The sequence below is a fragment of the Balaenoptera borealis genome (genome assembly GCF_965194805.1).
Source record: "Balaenoptera borealis genome assembly, chromosome: 12".
Lineage (NCBI taxonomy): Eukaryota > Metazoa > Chordata > Mammalia > Artiodactyla > Balaenopteridae > Balaenoptera > Balaenoptera borealis.
The window spans coordinates 67,379,268-67,400,912 of NC_138869.1; the positions used below are offsets into that span (position 1 = coordinate 67,379,268).

The 21,645-nt window shown below is 36.2% G+C and overlaps 1 protein-coding gene across 3 annotated transcripts in view; it reads right to left on the reverse strand.

Annotated features, from left to right (window-relative positions):
- TINAG (tubulointerstitial nephritis antigen) overlaps positions 1–21,645 on the reverse strand; it is an 87,761-nt gene that overhangs the window by 18,291 nt on the left and 47,825 nt on the right. For all 3 annotated transcript variants that reach the window (XM_082345001.1, XM_082345000.1, XM_082344999.1), the window contains one exon: positions 19,082–19,205. In XM_082345001.1, coding sequence (XP_082201127.1) covers positions 19,082–19,205 — 124 coding nt within the window. The remainder of the gene's footprint in view (positions 1–19,081; positions 19,206–21,645) is intronic.

Below are 21,645 nucleotides of genomic sequence, written 5' to 3' on the forward strand. Positions count from 1 at the left end.
AATACAAATGATCACTTTTGTTCAAATGGCCATATTTTTCATATGTTCCTATATATTTTGTTATGATTATCTAAATAATATTTTTAATGATATAATAGCCTTACTATCTTGCAAATCTATCAACTCTTTGGAGTTGCTATAAATTTCTTTTCAAGAAGTAGTGCTGTTTATTATAACCTTAAGATGCATTATTTTGAGCACCATTTTTAACCCAGGGAGAATGCCAGCATTAATATTATTATAAACATTCTCAAAATGGACAGAAAAAGTTAATCAAGGCTTCAAATAAAGGTGAGGGAGGAAAAGGAAAATAAGTCTGCTGAAACTGATAGTTTCAGGGGCTTGGATGCTTGTGAAAAAAATTATAAACAAAGGATGTTGACCTTTATGCAAAATTCAGTTGGAAAGAAAATACCACAGCTCATCACAGAAGCTAATGTTCAGTTCCCCTATGTTACAACCTCTGTGTCAAATGGCAAGCAAGTTTCATCCATCAGAGGGTCTAATGTTTGCACTGTGACCTTCAGCTATCTTTTGTTTCCTCTATCTTCTGTAGATTCTTCCTCGGATGGTAATCAAATATCCCATAAAGTCGCAAAGGGGTGTTGTAGAAAAATAGGTGAGTGGGTTATTTTCTAAATACCCCAAGTTGTTCTGAACGACTGGGAAAAATCACTTGACCCCAGGTAATTTTTCATTGGTTTAACAATGAATTCATGTAATTAAAACCTTTATCCAAACAAAGATAAATGTTAACTAGTACAAAACAAGAAGACTACTATTATTCATTTACAGAGAGAGTCCCTCTATTTTTGACCTATGAAGGGCATTTTTCCCATATATATACTTTCCTGAATTGTGGTACTGGACTTTTCCCATTGTACCAACAGGTTGAAAATTTTAGAAATATGTATATATTTTCACAAATATCTTCTTGTCAGGCAGTGGGTGTCTTTGAGGACATGAGGATTTTCGTTACAGTCATACTTGCTCTAAGCCTATGTACACACTTAGTTCCTTCCATTATACCTCTTCATTTAGGACTATTCAAAAACATTTGTTTAGAAGAACCAGAACCTTAGCCGTCTTCTGCCGAGATTGTTTCCTTAACCTTGTTCATCTAAAACAACTGTACAGGGACTTCCCTGGTGGCGCAGTGGTTAAGAATCCGTCTGCCAATGCAGGGGACACGGGCTCAATCCCTGGTTCCGGGAAGATCCCACATGCCGCAGAGCAACTAAGCCCGTGCGCCACAACTACTGAGCCTGTGCTCTAGAGCCTGTGCTCTGCAAAAGAGAAGCCACCGCAACGAAGAGTAGACCCCACTTGCCGCAACTAGAGAAAGCCCACACACAGCAACGAAGACCCAACACAGCCATAAATAAATAAATAAGTAAATTAAGAAAAATAAAACTACTCTACTATAGGTTCACCAGCTGGAGAGACCTTAATAGCAGCTGTTCTTGCCTCGAGGGATTCAACTGCCTATGAACTTATACTATTCTTTTCATTTTTTCTACCTCATTAAATAATTTCCACTATTTGTTAAGACCCATTAATACCTCTTTTTCCTTACAATTTAGTGACTCCTGGGGAAATGCTGGTATTGGAAAACTCCAGGCAGCTCGCAGCTCATTACCATATTACCTGATGATGCCTGAGGAACGATGGTTCCTACACTGGGTCTATTGCTACAACTCTCACTTCAAGCACATGATCACTTAAGCTCTTCCTTCTGGATTATTCTTATATGCTCATTTTTAAGTAGTTCTGGAAACACTACTCTTTTGCATAATATTAAAAGTTTTTCTTGGAGATATCATAAATTCTGCAAAGTAAACATTAAAGAATGATGTAAGATTTTGTATGGCTAAGGTTATTCCCTTTGAAAAGGATGTTGTTCTTTTCAGACAATGGTGCTAAACAATACTAGACTTCTTAAAACCCTATTTTAAGCTCTGCCTCGATAGTAAAATCATTGAAACTGAATAAGTACTTTGTATAAGACTTTAAATGATAATATTTTTTCTCTTCCTTGGTTTTGTTTGATTTTGCCACTGAGGTCAATTTAGACAATGTGGTCATATTAGATATGGTAAATAAGAGAAAAGTGAATATACAATTTTCTTAAAGTAATATTGATATTCCTATAAGTATACCTTTTCATAATGAAAGTACAACATCTCTTGTGTACTTCATCCATTTATTTCTGCCTTTATTCAGCAAACTACTCTTTAGTACAAAGAAAATGTATCTTCTGCCTTCAAGAAGCTGATAATCTAATGGGAATGACATTGGGAAATAAAAACACAAACAAGTATAAAAATAATTTGAATTCTATAATTGCTACCTTTATAAAAGCATGTTTCACAATTTTTCTATGAGTTACAGATGAGGAAATTAACTGTGGAGGGCAAAGACACCTCCCTTCACAGAGTGGAGTAGAAATTCTTCAGGTGGAAATGGGAGTGTAGAATTGCAGGTACAGTAAGTGCAAAGTCACAAGAGAGCCATGAAAACCTCATCTCAGCCTATTCTTAGAGCAGCACTTGGTTCAGTGTGACTGGAGAACAGAGGTGGGAGTGGCTGGAAATAAAGTTAGAAAAGCAGATTTGGCTCAGCCCGTAAAGAGCACTCAAGGCTACCAACCTTGGCATTTATAAAGTGGTGATAAAGAGTCATCCACATATGGGATGTGACATGATCCAGATAGTTTTTCACAGAGACAGCTCTGGTGTTAGCATGAGGATAGATTCCAAGAGGGAGGAGATTGAAAGCTTAAGATGAATATTTTCATTAAAGCAAGACATAATGAAATGCTGAATAAGAATGTAAGCTCTCTCAAGCAAATGTTGATGCTTTTAACAGCTGTGTCTCCAACATCTGGGATAGTGACTATCACACAGGCAACCCTCCATAGATATTTTTTGAGCAAGTACACTGGCAGTGGGAATGAAAAGGATGGCACAGATTTGAGAGCTATTTTGGAGATAAAAGGGAGGAATTTATTGGCTAATTTATTTTGACTGAAAAGAAGAAGAAGGAGTCAAGGTTAACTGCAGGATTTCAAGGTTGAATGAGTAGGGAGGTACATCAAATGTGGCAAATCTTGGGGTACACTTCACACTATAGAGAGATGTGTTCCTGATGACCAGGTTGATTGAGCATCACCAAGACTGTAATTACAGAGTTGTTTCATCTTCTTTTGAGTGGTTCTACATATAAACCTTTACACTCATGGATTTTCAGGGTTTCTGACAGGTAAACCACTGAAAGAACCAAGGAAAGCTGATAATTAGAAATAATTGTGAAAGAGACTTTCTGCAGAGTGAGGAATTCTTCTGTGACAAGAACAGTTGCTTTCTAACTCACATGTCAAGATCATATTTGCTTAGGAATCAACTTCTTTAAAGCAGATCTCATCTCCAGCTAAGAATTTGGAATTACAAGAAGAAAAATAATTATTTTATATTGATGGTATGTAGATTACACTGTAGCCCAATCATCTAGATAAAAATGTTGCAATGCTTCTGGTGATCTGTTACTTCTGGGGTCGCAGCATGTACCCAATAGACTGACAAGAGGAATTCAAACTCATGTTTTCTGGGCAGACCAATTCCGTATTAGTGAATATAGATCCAGACAGATAAAAAGAAAAGTTTCTAAACAGTGGACATGTAAAGAAACTTGATGCAGTACAGACAACTAGAACAGGAAATTTTGGAGGAAAACAGGGAGCAGATACATAAGAGAGCCTGATATGAAACTCCAACCCTTCTTATTAAGGAAATGAAAGTCAGATAGGATACAAGTATAAAGAAACCACCAGATGAGTTTCAAGTCAATAACAATGATATGACTACTCTGGATATAGGGCTTCACTTCTAAAGGTGAGACAGCAGATAGATGATTAGGTCCCTTTAACACAAAGATTTGAAAGATAACTGCAGTAATAATGAAGCAGAGATACACAGGCTTTTTTGGTCTTATGAATGTTCTAGCAGAGACACTTAGTAACTTTATTCAAAAAAATACTCAGGCTTGGTGAGCGTGGCAGTGTTGAATATGACAAGAGCCATCACAAAGTGCTAATTAATGCTAGATCAGAGATGAATGAAAATAGACAGCATGGGAAAGCAAAATAAAATGAGGGTCTTACCCATTCCCCTTCACTTTCTACTGAAACAAAATGTACATTAAGCCAGGGTGCACTGAATCTAAGACTGGGTACTTTTATTGATGCATTCTGCCAAGGAGCTACAAACTTTATCATTGATTGAAGAAATAGATGGAGATTTCTGAAAGGTAACTATTTTGTATGAAAATGTCAGAGAAGATTGTGTGTATTGTGCACTCCTCATTTAATCATCCAAACAACACTGTTTATTGAACTGCTGACATATTGCTTACACTACCCTCTCTTAATATTTCAGGAAGCAAAAAGATTGCTGAGTATACTATCACATTTAATTTGACCTATAAAAAGGATTAAGGAGGAAATTGATGACAAGGTTGTACCCAGTTTATGCTCTGGTCAGAATGATTTGCTGTGAAACTGGGAGAAGTATCCCAGAATATGTGTTAAGATGTCCACACCATGTGAAATGTACTGGGGAGAGATTGCAGGACCAAAACTATCCATCATCATCAATGACAAAGAACTAGGGTAATATCTAATGATGACACACCATGAGGGAAAACTTCAGCCCTTGATGTTAGGAATAGAAATGGCTTTCTATTTTCTTATAAAATCTTAGCCCTGAAAGGAGACTTCAGGGGTTGGAGTATATGACTCACAGGCTAAATCTGGCCCACAGCCTGTTTGTTTGTTTGTTATTTTTTTTTAATTGAAGTATAGTTGATTTACAATGTTGTGTTAGTTTCAGATGTACAGCAAAGTGACTCAGTTATGGAACAGTCAAGCTCATTCTTCTACATATTATCTATATCTACAAATGGCAGAGTTGAATAGTCAAGACCATACAGTTCCCCAAATTAATCTGACTCTAATCCAATTTCTTTGCTTCATAGATAAGGCAACTAAAGCCCCAAGAGGTTAAGTAACAGTTCAAAATTATATGGTAAGTGACTAAATTGTCACTAGTATCTAAGGAGCAACCTATAACATTAGCGACAAAAAGTAGGACCAGGAGAAGGCAGAAATGGATGGAGTCATTTCCAGCTGTGAAGAGGAAGGGCATGATCAGCCTTGAGTAATTTGCAGAAGATACCTAGAAGAAAGGGGTACACCTGAGAGAAGAAAAAGAGATAATGCCAGGGTTTACCTTTTGTGTCTTCATAGATGAGTCATGAAAGGTTTGGAAGGGGAAGGATTGTAGGCAACCATGGAAAGATAAAGCTGGTGATGGTTAACAAGATGGACTAAAATGAAAAAGTGTGGGGCAGGCAGAACCGCTTGGTCATGATAACAATATTCCAATAAGGGTTGCATTCATCACATCCAACCAACTCATTTATATCCAAAAATGTAATGAACCTAATGATTAGAATCATGGGGATGGAAAAGAATAATATTTGATACATTTATTTTGAGGATCAAAGTAAATCAAATTTGTCACTTAGTATCACAAAGAGTACTCATTCATCATCTGTGAAATTCATTTTTTCTGCAACCTTTCCCCTTTTAGTGTAACATAGACTTGGCCCTACCTTCTCTTTGGTCATATTGAAGGAGTCCGTCATATCCTACATGTTTCTGTTCAGAGAAGACATCATAACTCGCCATAGCAACACACGCCTTTTAAGAAAATCTCCCAGTTCATTCATTCATCAGAATTGTCCTGTAAATTATGTTTTCTGGAGAGTAAGATAAAATCCTGACCCTAGATGCCAACATGGTAAGCTTGTATTATATACTTTCTAAAAATGTGCTGTGATTATCCTGAAAGTGCTCTCTCTTTCAAGGGACAACCAATCTACACTTCTTCCTGACAAAAGAAGTCAGAAGCCACTCTACTTCCTATTCCCGATGTCCCCCCAACACCACCACACGTCAGGAAATTCACAATCATACGCTTTACCTAACCTCCATTGTGAATTCTATCATATTTGAAATTTAAGGACAACACCTACCACAGAAGGTATTCACTTTTAAAACAGAATCACCAAAAGTAATGTATTAAGCTGAATTTCGAAGATAACCCTGCACCAGGGACTAATAAATCTCCATCACACAGGCCTCCCAAATCTTAAGTATCCACAGACATTAAAACTCATCTTAGCAAGAAAGTAAAGTATACTTTCCCAATAACTGAAATCCATACTTTTTGATATTATTACTAATAACAGTAAATATTTATTGAATGCTTCCATATATCAAGCATACAAGTACTGTGTATGCATGATCCCATTTATTCCTCACAAGCATCATTTTATCCCCAGGTTACAAAAGGCTAAGCACATCTCAGTAAAAGGCAGCAAGAGGTTTTTGATATAGATTGTCTGACTTCAACACACATACTCGTAACACTGTGTTGTGTCCCAGGGGTCTACTAAACAAGATTAGTATTGAAGTGGCTTGAGCTTAGCATCGATTCTGCAACTAGACAGCATGGGAATCTCTGGAAAATCTCTATCACTATACCCTCTTCTTTTACATTAGGTTATTGGGTAGATAAAATCCGGGTCCTTTACAGATCTTAGATGGATAAGATATTTTAAGTTTGAAAAGTAGTATATTCTTTAATCAATTTAATTAAATTATCCTTTTAATACTTCTTTTATTTTTAATAGTATTTACTACTAAAATACCTCAACCTGGTAATGAAAGTGAAATAAAATAACAGCTTAGCAGTCAAATAGCTTCGTACTTAAAAGTTGCATTTAAGAAAGATATAGAAATCTTAGGATATAGGGAAGAGAAAAAAGTTTTATAAAAATGAAATCCTTGAAAAATAGCATTTCTCTAAAGAAAAATAAGTGCAGGGTACTTAATAATAGTCTTTAAAAAGTAAGAAAGTTTATGTTATCTTCTTTATAAATAAAACATTCAAGTTCCAATTAAGTTGCTCTGAGTTTGTTTAATCTCATTAGGAAAATAACTAGATAAATATTGAAAAATGAGAGCAATACCATGTGATATTAAAATAAAGTGGTAGAAATTGAATGATAGACTGTGTGTATTTTGAACAGGGCACTCAGAGTCAAACCATAATAAATTTATGTAAGAATTTAATAAGCTATAAAAAAATTCATTTCAAAGAGTAAGGAGGGAATGGATTATTCATTATGTGGTCTTGGTGCCTTTAGCTCAGAGTCTGGAGGAAAAAATTAGATCATCACCACACATCATCACGCAAATATCTTCCAGGTAGATCTTTGACTTAATTACTTTAGAAATAGAACTTTAAAAATTTAGAATAAAAGTTAAAGTATTGCCCAGGTCAAAACCATTAAAAATAAATTTATGAAGCCAACAATAAACTGGGGTTTAGTCTTAAAAATGAAGACTCTGTTAGAAAAGCGAATAAAGGGCAAGAATAATGAGTTCACAGTAGAGGAAATGCAAAGGCTTAATTAACATGCTAGTAACCTTTACTCCAGGGTCATTTCCTACTCTAGTCCTGATTGTACATCCTCTAATGCACCTGCACGCTCTTAGGTAAGGTTCCCCTCCTCTATGCTCTCTAACACTTTGATTCCATCTGTGCAAAGCCAATGCACTTACATTATATGGGTTTTTCGTTTGTTTGTTTTTGTTTGTTTTAATTCTTGTAGATCAGTCAAGATGGCAGAGGAGAGAGACCCTGAGCTCACCTCCTCTCACATTGTATGTTTACAGGGTTGTTCTCACTACTAGATCAAAAACACTTCCAGGCCAGGCCAGTGTATGAACATGGTTTCCCAGAGCTCAGGTCTGCCACAATGTGTCAGGGGAAGAAAGATTACTTTTCCTTTTTGAATGTTATTCAGTTTGTGCTACTTGCTTTATAGCAGAAACTGTACAGTGGATCTAGTCTATTGAAATCCCATTTCTATTATTTGGTGACAGTTTCTGCTCTCAGATTTACCCACATCTCAAAGTAGAATGACCCAGAACTAGGAGACTGAATTGAACTGAACATCACAGAATAGGGGGCAGAGAAATGCCACCTGGACACTTGGAACTTTCACTGTAAACCAAACAATGTTGTTGCAAAGGCATATAAATTCATACAGAGATGATGGGGGACAGGGGGTGAGGGCAAACCCAGAGATGCTGAAGCAGTCAGACCAGGTGAGGCCCCAGGACAGGTTAGTAAATTATCATTAATAGCAGAATACCCCGAGACTGGGCTACCTCTTAGTCTCAGTTTTCACTAGATTCCTCCTCACTCTACACTCAACCCATTTACCCTTTCCAATTTCTTAAGTAGGTCATATTCTCTCTCACTGTGAGATTGTCCATTTGCTGCTCACTTTTCCTGGGACATGCTCTTCTCTTGCCATGTACCTTTAATAATTCCTACCTGCTTTACTTCACCTCCACAGCAGGTGCTACCTCTTCCCACAAGTCTTCTCTGGCCCCAGAATTGGAGTTATGTGCCTTTCTATATGACTCACACCCTCACTACTCAATTTAAATTCCTATCCTATTTCCATCTCCACACTTAAGACATTGTGCATCAGCACTGCTTGCTCCTCTCTCTCCCGCTCTGTCTACTTCTCTGCCTCCCTTCTCTCCCTCTCTTTCTCCCTTTCTATCTTTCTCTCCCACTTGCTTGAAAACAGGAGCAGGATATTTTTGTTATTGGTATTCTTAATGTCTAGCACACTACATGACTGACGCATATTACATACGAAAAAAAAGTTTCTTATTGAAAAATTAGGCAAAGGTCTTTATGTACAGATTAAAGATGTGTGGTCAAAGCAAGTGAGAATAGAATTTTTAGATAGGAAAAAAAGGATATATTTATTTTTACCCTAAGGACACTTTTGCTAAAAGAAAAAATATAGCAGTTTCTTGAGAAAACCTAGGTGATAAATAAACATTGAGTGAATCTTGACACTGAACCATCCTTGTTCCTATATATATGTGTGTGTGTGTGTGTGTGTGTGTGTGTGTGTGTGTGTGTATATATATGTATATATATATGTTATATATATAATATTTATATAGAAATGTAGTATGGTTAAAATAGTTATTTTGAAGTCAGAAGAACATAAAAAGTTTTCTAAAACACTCTGTCTCTTATTTCTAGTAAAATGGAATAATAATTCCCATCTTATAAGGTTTTTTGAACAGGAGGATTGTGTGACAGTGCTACTTCAGTGATTATGGATATAGTTGGTACCAAATGCATTTATTAATTGATTCAATCTTGTAAAGCAGTAATTTTTAGAATTTCCCAATGAAGATTCTCTAAAAACTGAACACAGTCACAGAGAGCCTTGGAGATGCAGATCAAGTCAGCTCTCCACAAACTCAAATTTGTGTCTCTGTTTGTTTTTTTTTCTTTAAAATTTATGCAGATTTGGAATTCTGCTCCAAACTATAGCTCTATTTGTTCTCATGTTATAATGTCAGTGCCAAATCTTTTATACTTCCCAGCCTCATTTGCAGCTGGGTAGAGACATGTGAATGAGTTTTAACCAAATGAATGTGGACTGGTTAGTGCCGTTTCTGAGTCAAGACTTTAAAATAAGTGAATTTAAGAAGCCCTCCTCATGCTCTTCTTCATTTTCCAGAGGCAGAATAAAATCAAAACATGTGACCCTAAGAGATGGCAGAGCAACAAGATAGAAGGAGTTTGGAGTCCCTGAAACCATATGGAAGAAAGCAACCCCAAATCTAGGATCTCCCATCTTGAACTAGTATATGAATAAGAAATAAACTTTTATTAAGATATTTGAATTATTAAATATTTTGAGTTTATTTATTGCAGCAGCTAGTGTTATTCAAAGCAGTGCACCCCAAGACCCAAATTAAATGTTTTTGCATTGTCTATACTAATTACCCCATATTTATTTTCATTTTCTAAATAAGTGTAGTTGAAAGGTTCATTCTACTGTCTTGGACTTCATGCATTAAAAACCTCTAATTAAAACTTCTGCTTAGAACTTATCAATTTGCCAAGGGTTAAACATAACATAGCATGAAATTTCAGGCTTACCATTAAGTGGTTATTCGAAAAGAAGAAGGAAAAAAAGATGAATGGGGAAAAACAAGGGGTGGCCCCAATAAAGCTATGTTAAATAATTTGTAATCTCACCAAATAATGATTTATGCTCCTGGAGTCCTTGCTGTTTATATGTTTAGACAATATGGGGAAAATATATGAGAAATTTAACTCTGAAGCATTATTTTTTTAATTTTTATTGAAATATAGTAGATTTACAATGTTGTGTTAGTACAGTAAAGTGATTCAGTTACACACACATATATATAAATAAATTCTTTTTTTACGTTATTCAAACCAAATTTAATAAGTAGAAAAACCAGAATGTGAAACTCATTCTAATTTTTCTGTTTAGCATTCTTTCACTACAACACATGAAGAACAAAAGCAAACAAGAGAAATCAAAAACCTACAAGCAAACAAAATCAGAGAATATTTATGAAAAAAAGTACAATATTCACAGTTGTAAGTCATTTTCCTGATTTTATGCTACTTACTAGTAACTAAGAAGATCTATGATTGATTTTGTATCAGTTTTTGACAAACTATGAGCCTAGAGTGGCTACTTATTTTTGTAAATAAAGTTTTACTGGGACTTGGCCACATCTAATTCATTTACTTATTATCTGTGGCTTCTCTGGAGTTCTAAAGACAGAGTTTATTTGCAGCAGGAATTTATGTCTTGTCAAGCCTAAAATATTTTTTAAAATTTTTATTGGCATATTGATTTACCATGTTGTGTTAGTTTCACGTGTACAGCAAAGTGAATCAGTTATACATATACATATACCCACTCTTCTTTTTTTTTTTAGATTTTTTTCCCACATAGGCCATTACAGAGAATGCTGTACATATACAGCAGGTTCTTATTAGTTATCTATTTTATATATGGTAGTGTGTATATGTCAGTCCCAATCTCCCAATTTATCTCTCCCTCCCATTCCCTGGTAACCATGTTTGTTTTCTGCATTCGTAACTCTACTTCTATTTTGTAAATAAGTTCAGTTGTACCCTTTTTTAAGATTCCACATATAAGCAATATCATATGATATTTGTCTGTGTCTGACTTACTTCACTCAGTATGGCAATCTCTAGGTTCATTTGTTGCTGCAGATGGCATTATTTTGTTCTTTTTTATGGTTAATATTCCTTTGTATATATGTACCACATCATCTTTATCCATTCCTCTGTTGATGGCCACTTATATATATTCTTTTTTTAATTCTCTTCCATCATAGGTTATTACAAGACAAAGCATTATTTTTATAGTCTCTTGGGGGCAACTATCTTTAAATGGATAGATTGATAGATAGATGATAGATAGATAGATACATACATAGATAGACGTAGATAGATAGATGATAGATAGACAGGTATCAAAGATTTAGGATCTAAAAGCAGACAATGAATACTACAAGATAATTAGGCACTAACATATAAAATTATGACTTAGTCACTCTCTACCACTGTATTCATAATCTGTAAAATATTACCTCATTATTACATGATGACTTTTCTCTCATAAACAATAAAAAGATTAAAAATCTAAAAGGTAAGAAAAATAAGTTAGACAATCATAAAAATCATGGAGATTAGAATCACCATGTTCTCTAGTCCAATGATTTTTCTATTTTCTTTGAATCCATCAACCCTCTTTTCATCAGGTTTATTAAGCTTTCGCCATCTTAGCAACACTTAGGTCAATACTCATACCCTAAACCCCTTGTTTTTCTGACTCTTCATTGCACCCATCTGGAAAACTGTCTGTCTTAGATGAACTCAACTACCCACTTCTCTTTGCATCCACCCAAGTGGCTGACTACAACTGCAGAAAGCACATACAAGAGGGAAGAATGGTACCATTAGCAACACGAGGCGATTCCTGTAGGTAGGTTCCTGGGGCAACTCCCTCACCTAAACATCCAGAGGACGATTGCAAACCACCTCTATTCTCAAATTTCTGATCATGTATCCTCCCACCACCTCTTCCCTCTACAGATAACCTTACCTCCTGCTTCCTGGAGATTAAAAAAAAAGAAGCAATCTGATAGGAATTTTCCTCAACCTACCACTACCTTAAATGCTAAAAGTTTCATTTAACCTCCTCTCTTCCTTCTCTCCTGATAAAATAGACTTGTAACTCAGTCTTTCTCTAAGACCAGTGTCTTCACAGACTCTGGATCCCAACCTTACAGTTTCCCAGTTTTCTCGAAATCTTACACTAGCCACTTTTGGGATGAATTGGGAGATTGAGATTGACATATATACACTAATATGTATAAAATAGATAACTAATAAGAACTTGCTGTATAAAAAAATAGATAAATAAAATTTAAAAATAAATAAATAAAAATTAAAATAAAAAAAAAACCTCACTGGCCTCTCCTTCTTTTTGTAGACTCATCATTTTCTAGCCAGTCATGAAATACTGGATTTTCCCATGGCTTAACCTCAATCAGTCTTCTTTTTTTCTTATTCTGTGCAGTACCATCCATCTTCAACCCTTGTCTCTACTAGGATCTTGAGATCAGTATATCTACCTGTCTTCTCTGACATCTATCTGCATTTTTATGTCTCAAAGACATCTTGAAATTACCAGACCCAATAGTGAATGCCTTCCCCACTTTGTTGTCCACCTCGATTCCAAATCCACATCCCTTCTTCCAGCTTTTCTCTTTAAATATTTCTTGATCCACCCATATCTCCCCAACTCTTTCATTGTCTTACCAGGTCCAGGCTGTTGTCTTTTACTAGAATTACCACCATTTGCCTTTTATATCACATTCTTTATAGTTAAAGCAATCTTTTAAAAAATACAAAGAAAGATCATGCCACTTTCCTATTTAAATCTCTTCAGTGACTTCTCTTTGCTCTTAAGATCCTTAATGAAATACTTAACATCCTTGACTAAATTCTGTAAACTGGTCTACAAGTCCTTGCCTTCCAAGATTCAGCAAACACAGCATTCTTTGCATTCATATAGTGTTTTGTATCCTTCTGACCACAGGACCTTTACACAAGCTGCTCCCTTTGCCTGCTGCTAAACAACCTGTAAATCTCAGCTCATACTTTTCTTCCTCAAGGACATTTGTTTGATCCTCAAGTCTAGATCAAGTACTTTTTATCTTTTATTTATTTATTTATATTTATTTGGTTGCACCAGGTCTTAGTTGCGTTAGACGGGCTCCTTAGTTGCAGCACACGGGCTCCTTGGTTGTGGCATGTGAACTCAGTTGCAGCATGTATGTGGGATCTAGTTCCCTGACCAGGGATCAAACCTGGGCCCCCTGCATTGGGAGTGCAGAGTCTTATCCACTGCACCACCAGGGAAGTCCCTAGATCAAGTATTGAACATCCTCTTACCACTTTCTACCCTGCCTTTATGAAATGTGGCATAACTTTACATTTTTGTGTGTTTTGGGTTAATATCTAGTTGCACTGTGATGGCAAGGACTTTTTTTTTCTCATCATGCCTACTACTCAGCGCAGCACCAGGAACAACATGGGTTTTCTTTTAATATTTGTTGACTATATAGAAAAGAGAAATATATAATTCATTCTATCTGTGCCCAATTTTAAGTCACAATGGATTTGCATCACAGTTTACAGAAATCTCTGACTTGAATTCTTAATGATTAACTCAAACCAAATAAATGTCTTCACAGTCATTTATTGGAAACATGCCCAATTTCTATCACTTTGCAACATTTTAGATTTATTTTGGGGTGTTCAGTTTAATTTTAAAAACTGCAATTCTCATTCACAATCTACTTGAAAACATTTTTGTTATTCTTTCCTCTGTTCTTCTCAGACTGTTTTAATGTTTACTTTCCTTTCGGCCTCCATTTCCCAGTTGTTTATCTTCTCTCTCTCTGAGTCACTACTCATTATTTATGCATTAAAAATTTGATATTGTTGACACCAGACACACACACTCAACAAACTTTAGCACCAAAACTCTGGCCTTTTATAAAATACAATTGTATTTGCCTAACAGCTATATGTCAATTTGTAGAATATAAATTTGATGAAGATCAGGATCTGTGTCTATTTTGCTTCCTGATGTATCCCTAGCTTCTAAAACAACATCTGGAAGATAGAGGTACTCAATAAATGTTTGCTGAATAAATAAACTTTCACATAAAACGTTATTGAATGATGGCAAAAATATGTCCTAAAATGATTTCGTTGTTCTCTTCTGTAAAGATATACTCTATCCTCAATAAAATTCTGTCATACAAGCAGGATTGACAGTGATTTATCCCCATTATTTCCCTTAATTTTCTAAAATGTCTGACTGCTAGTTGTTTTTTTTTTTTTTTTTTTTTTTTTCCATTTAAGTCGTAGTGGTGATTCCTGGAATCATATGCAAAAGTAAATGGCTTTAATGCACTGCTTTATAAACTTCCGAGTGAGGGTTTCAAGAAAGCTCAGAACCTTTGGTGGACAGGGACACAAGATGAACTGCAATGTATAAAGAGATGTGGAATAGAACCATAACATAAAGAACATTGGCCACGATGAGAATCTTATATACCATATGACACTCTTTTTTCCCCCACATTTTAGCATCTCGAAAATTGAAATCAATCTAACAATCAATGGATTTGTTTAGTATAATTGGTAATATTTTATTCTTATTATTGGTATATAAAATAATGCCATGTTTCAAAACATCTGGCATTTTTAATTCAATTAAATGCTTTTATGACTTCAGTATCCACAACAGGGGTAGACAGAGGTTGTGGAAAGAGAAGAGATAGGAGTGAACTAAAATTATGAGGAACAAAGAAAAGTATTACAAATGTTTATCTACCTATCACTATTCTGTGTTTTATATATGTAAAGCCCTATATGTATGGAAATATATGCCAGAAGCAGTTGTGAATGTCTCTACCTTATTCCCTAAACTCCTTAAGAGTAGGACTATGTATTAATCCTCCTTGTATTCCCCAGTGATGAGCATTCAATAGAAGTTTAAATTTATTTGTTCAAATAAGTTAAATCTAATAGCTTTGTCTTTAACAGAATGGACAGCAAATAGAATTTGTTGCGATAAATTTGTAAAGTACTTCTATGAAGTACATTAAGCTCTCCGATAAGGAACATTAACTTACTTGGGCTATTTGATTCCTCTCTAATTCACTGATGCATTAATTTTCTGAATACAGTAATTACCAAATCAGGAATTACTAATAGAGAAATGAATTAAAATCTACTGCTCCAGGGCATTTAACAATGCCTAGGGGACCTAAAATATTTCTGAAAAATAAACAAATTCTCCGGAAGTTGCTTGCCTACGAGTAGAATTAGCCTTGTTAATTATCATACATGTGAGGTAAATTTATAAATGTCTCAATCTTCTAGGAGTTTATAAAAGTGAACACATTACTGCAACTGACACACTGTACATGGAAAATATACAAACAGTGCAGAGTGATTAAATAGAAACACATTCATATCTTGTTCAACCTCAGCATGAATAACTTTAGAAGTAGAATGAAGAAAACATGACCAGCATGTTTAAATACATGATAGAGATGATAAAGGATCAGTTCTGATAAATCAAGGAAGGCACCACATCAATGTTGCCATTCCAGAGTTCTCTGAATGATAGGAAAAATTATTTCAATCACCAAGTGTGTGGGAAATTTTTTTTCCAAATCATGGATATTACTAGAGAAAACAAAAATTGATAATGAAACATACATAGGAAGGAGAGGTTTAGAAGAAATAGGACTTTCAAACTGAAGGGAAACAGAACTCAGGTGGAACTGAATTCCCAGCTCCAGTGGCAGTATAAAGGCATTTTTATTCCATTTGCCTTCCTGAAAAGTCACTGAACAGCTAAGAAGGGGAAAACAAAATAAAAGAAAACAAGTTTTAAAACCTCAGTAGAACCTTCCTTCTACCTTTAGTAAACCAGGCAAACAGTCACAATCCACCCCCCCCCCCCAAAAAAAAAAACAACTTTGAGGAATAATGGAAAAAAACACATTTTGTTCTGTATAAAAGCAAAAGTAGATTCTGAGAACAAGACTCACCGCAACAGTCTCCCTCCTCCTCTAGACCTGAATAGGAATTTTTTCCCTTTAAAAGTATGTAAGACAATCCAGAACTACTCCCTCAATCTGTTTACAACAAAGGCTGTGAGCAAGGCTAGGTGATCAGACTGTCAGTCCCTCCCTATCCCACCCTGGGGGGATCAGCTGAAGAAGAAGTCACACTGGGAGCCCATTGGGCTGCCCAAGTCCTGGCCAAGCCACCAGGGGCAATGGCTGAAAGATGAAGGTGAAGCAAAAAGGAAAGGCAAAGTGTAGCACATGGCAGCAAAGACAGCAGGAGGGCATTTATTGTGAGTCCCACAAAACTCTCTGGGCTGAGAAATAGGGGCAGAGTTGATCAGATGAGCGTGGGTCCAAGAATTACAAACCAATCGAAGCTGAGCAGCTGCCTTATTGAAAGATGAGTATCAGGCTAGAACTAGTATAGAGTATGCTAAAACAAATTCATTATTTGAATAGAAAAAGCATGAGGTGTATGAAGGACCAGCATTGTATGCTTTGGCTACTTCAGCCAATAAGATAGACACCTGCTCTCACGGAGCTTCCTTCTAGTAAGGCAGACAGACAATACACAATCATCAAAAGCTAATTAAATTAGTATGTTAGAAAGTGATCATTGTTATGGAAACAATTTTAAATAAATCAAGTGAGGGGGATCAGAGGTGCTGAAGCAGAGGACAGGTGGCAGTATTAAGTAGGACAGTCAGGGATGCCACGCTGAGAAGATGAGATCTGTGCAAAGACTAGATGGAGACACAGACACTAAGGAATCAGATGTCTGATAATGGAGCAGTGTAGGCACGGGGAAAGACTCTGGGTGTGGGTGTCTGAAACATAATGGAGCAGGAGATCAGGAAGAACAAGGTACAGGTGAACAGAAATTGAGATCAGATCACTTTCTAACTTTCTATCATAGGGTTCTGAGCAAAGGAGTGATGAAATCTGATTAATGCTCTAAAAGAACACACGGATTTCTCTGTTGAGAATAGACTGTCCAGGACAAACTTAAATGCAAGAGGAGCTGTTAGAAGCTTCTCCAGTAACCCATGTACAAAATGATGGGTAATGGTGGTTCAGGCAAGGGTGGAGATAATTTAGATGGTGAAAAGTGGTTGGATTCTGGATATAAGTTATAAGAACCAGCGGAGTTTCCAACATCTTAAAAGTGAGTGGCAAGGAGAATAGAGGATGATTCTAAAGTTTCCAGTGAGAGCACATGGAAGGATGGTATGGTCATCAGCTAAGAAGGAGACGGTAGATGCTGTGTAGCAAGTGTAAGGGGAGAGATCAGGGGTTCCGTTTTGGAAGCACTGAATGTGAGCCATTCATTAGGTACCCAGGTGGAGGTGTCCAGGAGGCCGTGGAATGGATGAGTCTGGAGGTCAGGATCAGATCTGGGCTGGAGGTATAAATTCAGCCAGTGTCAGGGTTCGATGGGACTCAAAGCCAGGATGAGCTCAGAGACCGATGACTTCAGAGACCGATGACTTATTCAGGGAATAAGTGAGGGGAGAAGGGACTAAGACCTCAGTCTGGGGCTCTCCAACATGAAGTATGGAAGTACAGAAAAAGGAAAAAGAAGAGCAAAGAACCTTGAAAAGTCACGGCAGTAAGGAAAATCCAGAAAGAGGGGACAGGTAGGTCTGTATTCTGACAGATGAATATAACAATGGGGACGTCGCTGAGAACCTTGACCCAGATATTGTTGTGAAGAGGAGGAAGGAAGTAAAAAAAGTGATTGGAGAGGTTTAAGAAAAAATGGGCAGAGAAGAAATGAAGAAAGTGAGTACAGACGAGTCTCGTTAAGAATTTACTGTATGGAAAGAACATAAATGGAATGTAGAGGAAGTGAAGATGAGAGAAAGTTTTTTTGTTGTTTTGTTTGTTTTTCATAATATCTGAGAAATAATCGCACGTTTGTATGGTGGGAAAAATAAAATTGATTACAGAGAAGAAAACGGGAAAATTGCCTCTGAATATTCTTGAATATGGAGAGAGGTTGAGGTCTACACTATAGCAAGAGGGGTTTAGATAGGATCAGAGAAGGTTCAACTCTGTGAAAAGTGGGAAGAAAGGGAGGAGTACTTATGGGAAGAGTGTGTGATGCTAGGAGCTGTTTTCTGATTGCTTGAATTTCTTTGGTGAAATACAATGCAAGGTAAGAGCACAAGGTCAAATTATTGGTTATTCAAGATAAAAGGAAAAATTTTGAGATCATCACCTGAAGAATGGGACAGTAAGCATTTCATCTGAAGTGGAATGAGACATGAGAAAGAGTTTGGAGACTGGGCAGAGTCAGAATGAGATTGAAAAAGTGGTCCCCAAGGACCACACTCTCTGAGTAGGGTCTATTTGTGAGATGACTTACTCTTGAAATGCAACCGAATTTTGAACCTCTTTCTTGCTCTTGCAGAGCTGAATGTATTTGACTCACAAATTTGATAAATTTCATTTCTACAATTCTCACATAAATATAAAAAATAATCTTACTTCGAATGAAAGGTGACCCTACCCTCTCTTCTTGCTTAATCTCTACCATTTGTTATTCCATCCAAAACCTTCTCCCCAAATCCTGATACACTGTGGTTTTGTATCCTTTCCTCTATTATTCCATATGCAGAATCTATTCCAATAATCAATGTCCCTTGCCCATAGAACAGATTCTTAGGATGGATTCCCAAGTAAGTGAGAGACAGAATTACCTTTCCCAAAATATTGAGTTACTTTTTCACCAGACTTTAAAATACTGACTAATGTCAATGCTTTTATAATTTTTAATTTGTATGAGAGTCTCTCATACCAAGAGGAATTCCAGCACCTAAATGCACACTACATACTCTTATTTTCAGTTTTATTTTCCAAAAGCATTCAATGAAGATTTTTAAGAAAGTGACTTACCCAGTGAGTTTGACTGCATGTGTACGAAGCTTTCGATATTTTTCTGATTCTTCATTTGTGCCAGTAACATGCCTATATATCCCTGTCTTATAACTGAAGAAATCCTCACGGACTTGCATTATGGCTAAAATACAACACAACAGGATACATGACACAGTTTTAAACCATTATCTTTAAACACTTCCAGAAATTTTCACAGAACAGTCAATGAGAAAATTTCCAGGGGTAGAATCTAAGAAGGAATTTTGCAATTCAGCCTAATTTTCTTTCCTACTTAATTGGCTGCAATATTTTCTTGTTCTCTTATAAACATAACTTTTAGCTACTTAGAATATTACTTAAGGTCACATTATACATTTAGAATGCCATCTATTTTTTTAATAGATCTTTATTGGAGTATAATTGCTTCACAATACCGTGTTAGTTTCTGTTGCACAAAAAAGTGAATCAGCCATATACATATACATGTCCCCATATGCCCTCCCTCTAGACCCTCCCTCCCATCCTCCCTATCCCACCCCTCTAAGTCATGGCAAAGCACTGAGCTGATCTCCCTGTGCTATGCTGCTACTTCCCACCAGCCAACTATTTTATATTTGGTAGTGTATATATGTCGATGCTACTCTCACTTCACCCCAGCTTTGCCCTCCCACCCCATGTCATCAAGTCCATTCTCTATGTCTACCTCTTTGTCCCTGTCCTGCAACTAGGTTCATCAGTACCATCTTTTTTTTAGATTCCATATATATGCATTAGCATACGGTATTCATTTTTCTCTTTCTGACTTACTTCACTTTGTATGACAGACTCTAGGTCCATCCACCTCACTACAAATAACTCAATTTCATTTCTTTTTATGGCTGAGTAATATTCCTTTGTATATATGTGCCACATCTTTTTCATCCATTCATCTGTTGATGGACATCTAGGTTGGCTCCATGTCTTGGCCATTGTAAATAGTGCTGCAATGAACATTGTGGTGCATGTCTCCTTTTGAATTATGGTTTTCTCAGGGTATATACCCAGCAGTGAGATTGCTGGTCATATGGTAGTTCTATTTATAGTTTTTTAAGGAACCCCCATACTGTTTTCCATAGTGGTTGTATCAATTTACATTCCCACCAACAGTGTAGGAGGGTTCCCTTTTCACCACACTCATTCCAGCATTTATTCTTTCTAGTTTTTTTGATAATGGTCATTCTGACTGGTGTGAGATGATACCTCATTGTAGTTTTGATTTGCATTTCTCTAATAATTAGTGATGTTGAGCATCTTTTCATGTGCCTCATGACCATCTGTATGTCTTCCTTGGTGAAATGTCTATGTAAGTCTTCTGCCCACTTTTTAACTGGATTGTTTGGTTTTTTGATATTGAGCTCCATGGGCTGTTTGTATATTTTGGAGATTAATCCTTTGTCAGTTGCCTTATTTGCAAATATTTTCTCCCATTCTGAGGGTTGTCTTTTTGTCTTGTTTATGGTTTCCTTTGCTGTGCAAAAGCTTTTAAGTTTAATTAAGTTCCATTTGTTTATTTTTGTTTTTATTTCCGTTACTCTAGGAGGTGGGTCAAAAAAGATCTTGCTGTGGTTTATGTCAAAGAGTGTTTTTCCTGTTTTCTTCTAAAAGTTTTATAGTGTCTGATCTTACATTTAAGTCTTTAATCCATTTGGAGTTTATTTTTGTGTATGGTGTTAGGTAGTGTTCTAATTTCATTCTTTTTCATGTAGCTGTCCAGTTTTCCCAGCACCACTTATTGAAGAGGCTGTCTTTTTTCCATTGTATGTTCTTGCCTCCTTTGTCATAAATTAGGTGCCCATATGTGTGTGGGTTTACCTCTGGGCAGTCTATCCTGTACCATTGATCTATATTTCTGTTTTTGGGCCAGTACCATATTGTCTTGATTACTGTAGCTTTGTGGTATAGTTTGAAGTCAGGGAGCCTGATTCCTCCAGCTCCATTTTTCTTTCTCAAGATTGCTTTGGCAATTCAGGGTCTTTTCTGTTTCCATACGAATTGTAAGATTTTTTTGTCCTAATTCTGTGAAGAATGCCATTGGTAGTTTGATAGGGATTGCATTGAATCTGTAGATTGCTTTGGGTAGTATAGTCATTTTCACAATATTGATTCCTCCAATCCAAGAACATGGTATATTTCTCCACCTTTTTATGTCATCTTTGATTTCTTTCATCAGTGTTTTATAGTTTTCTGAGTACAAGTCTTTCACCTCCTTAGGCAGGTTTATTCATAGGTTTTATTCTTTCTGTTGCAATGGTAAATGGGAGTGTTTCCTTAATTTCTCTTTCTGATTTTTCACTGTTGGTGTGTAGGAATGGCAGAGATTTCTGTGCATTAATTTTGTATCCTGCAACCTTACCAAATTCATTGATTAGTTCTAGCAGTTTTCTGGTGGCATCTTTAGGATTTTCTCTGTATAGTATCATATCATCAGCAAATAGTGACAGTTTTACTTCCTCTTTTCCAATTTTTATTTCTTTTTCTTCTCTGATTGCCATGGCTAGGACTTCCAAAACTATGTTGAATAATAGTGGTGAGAGTGGACATCC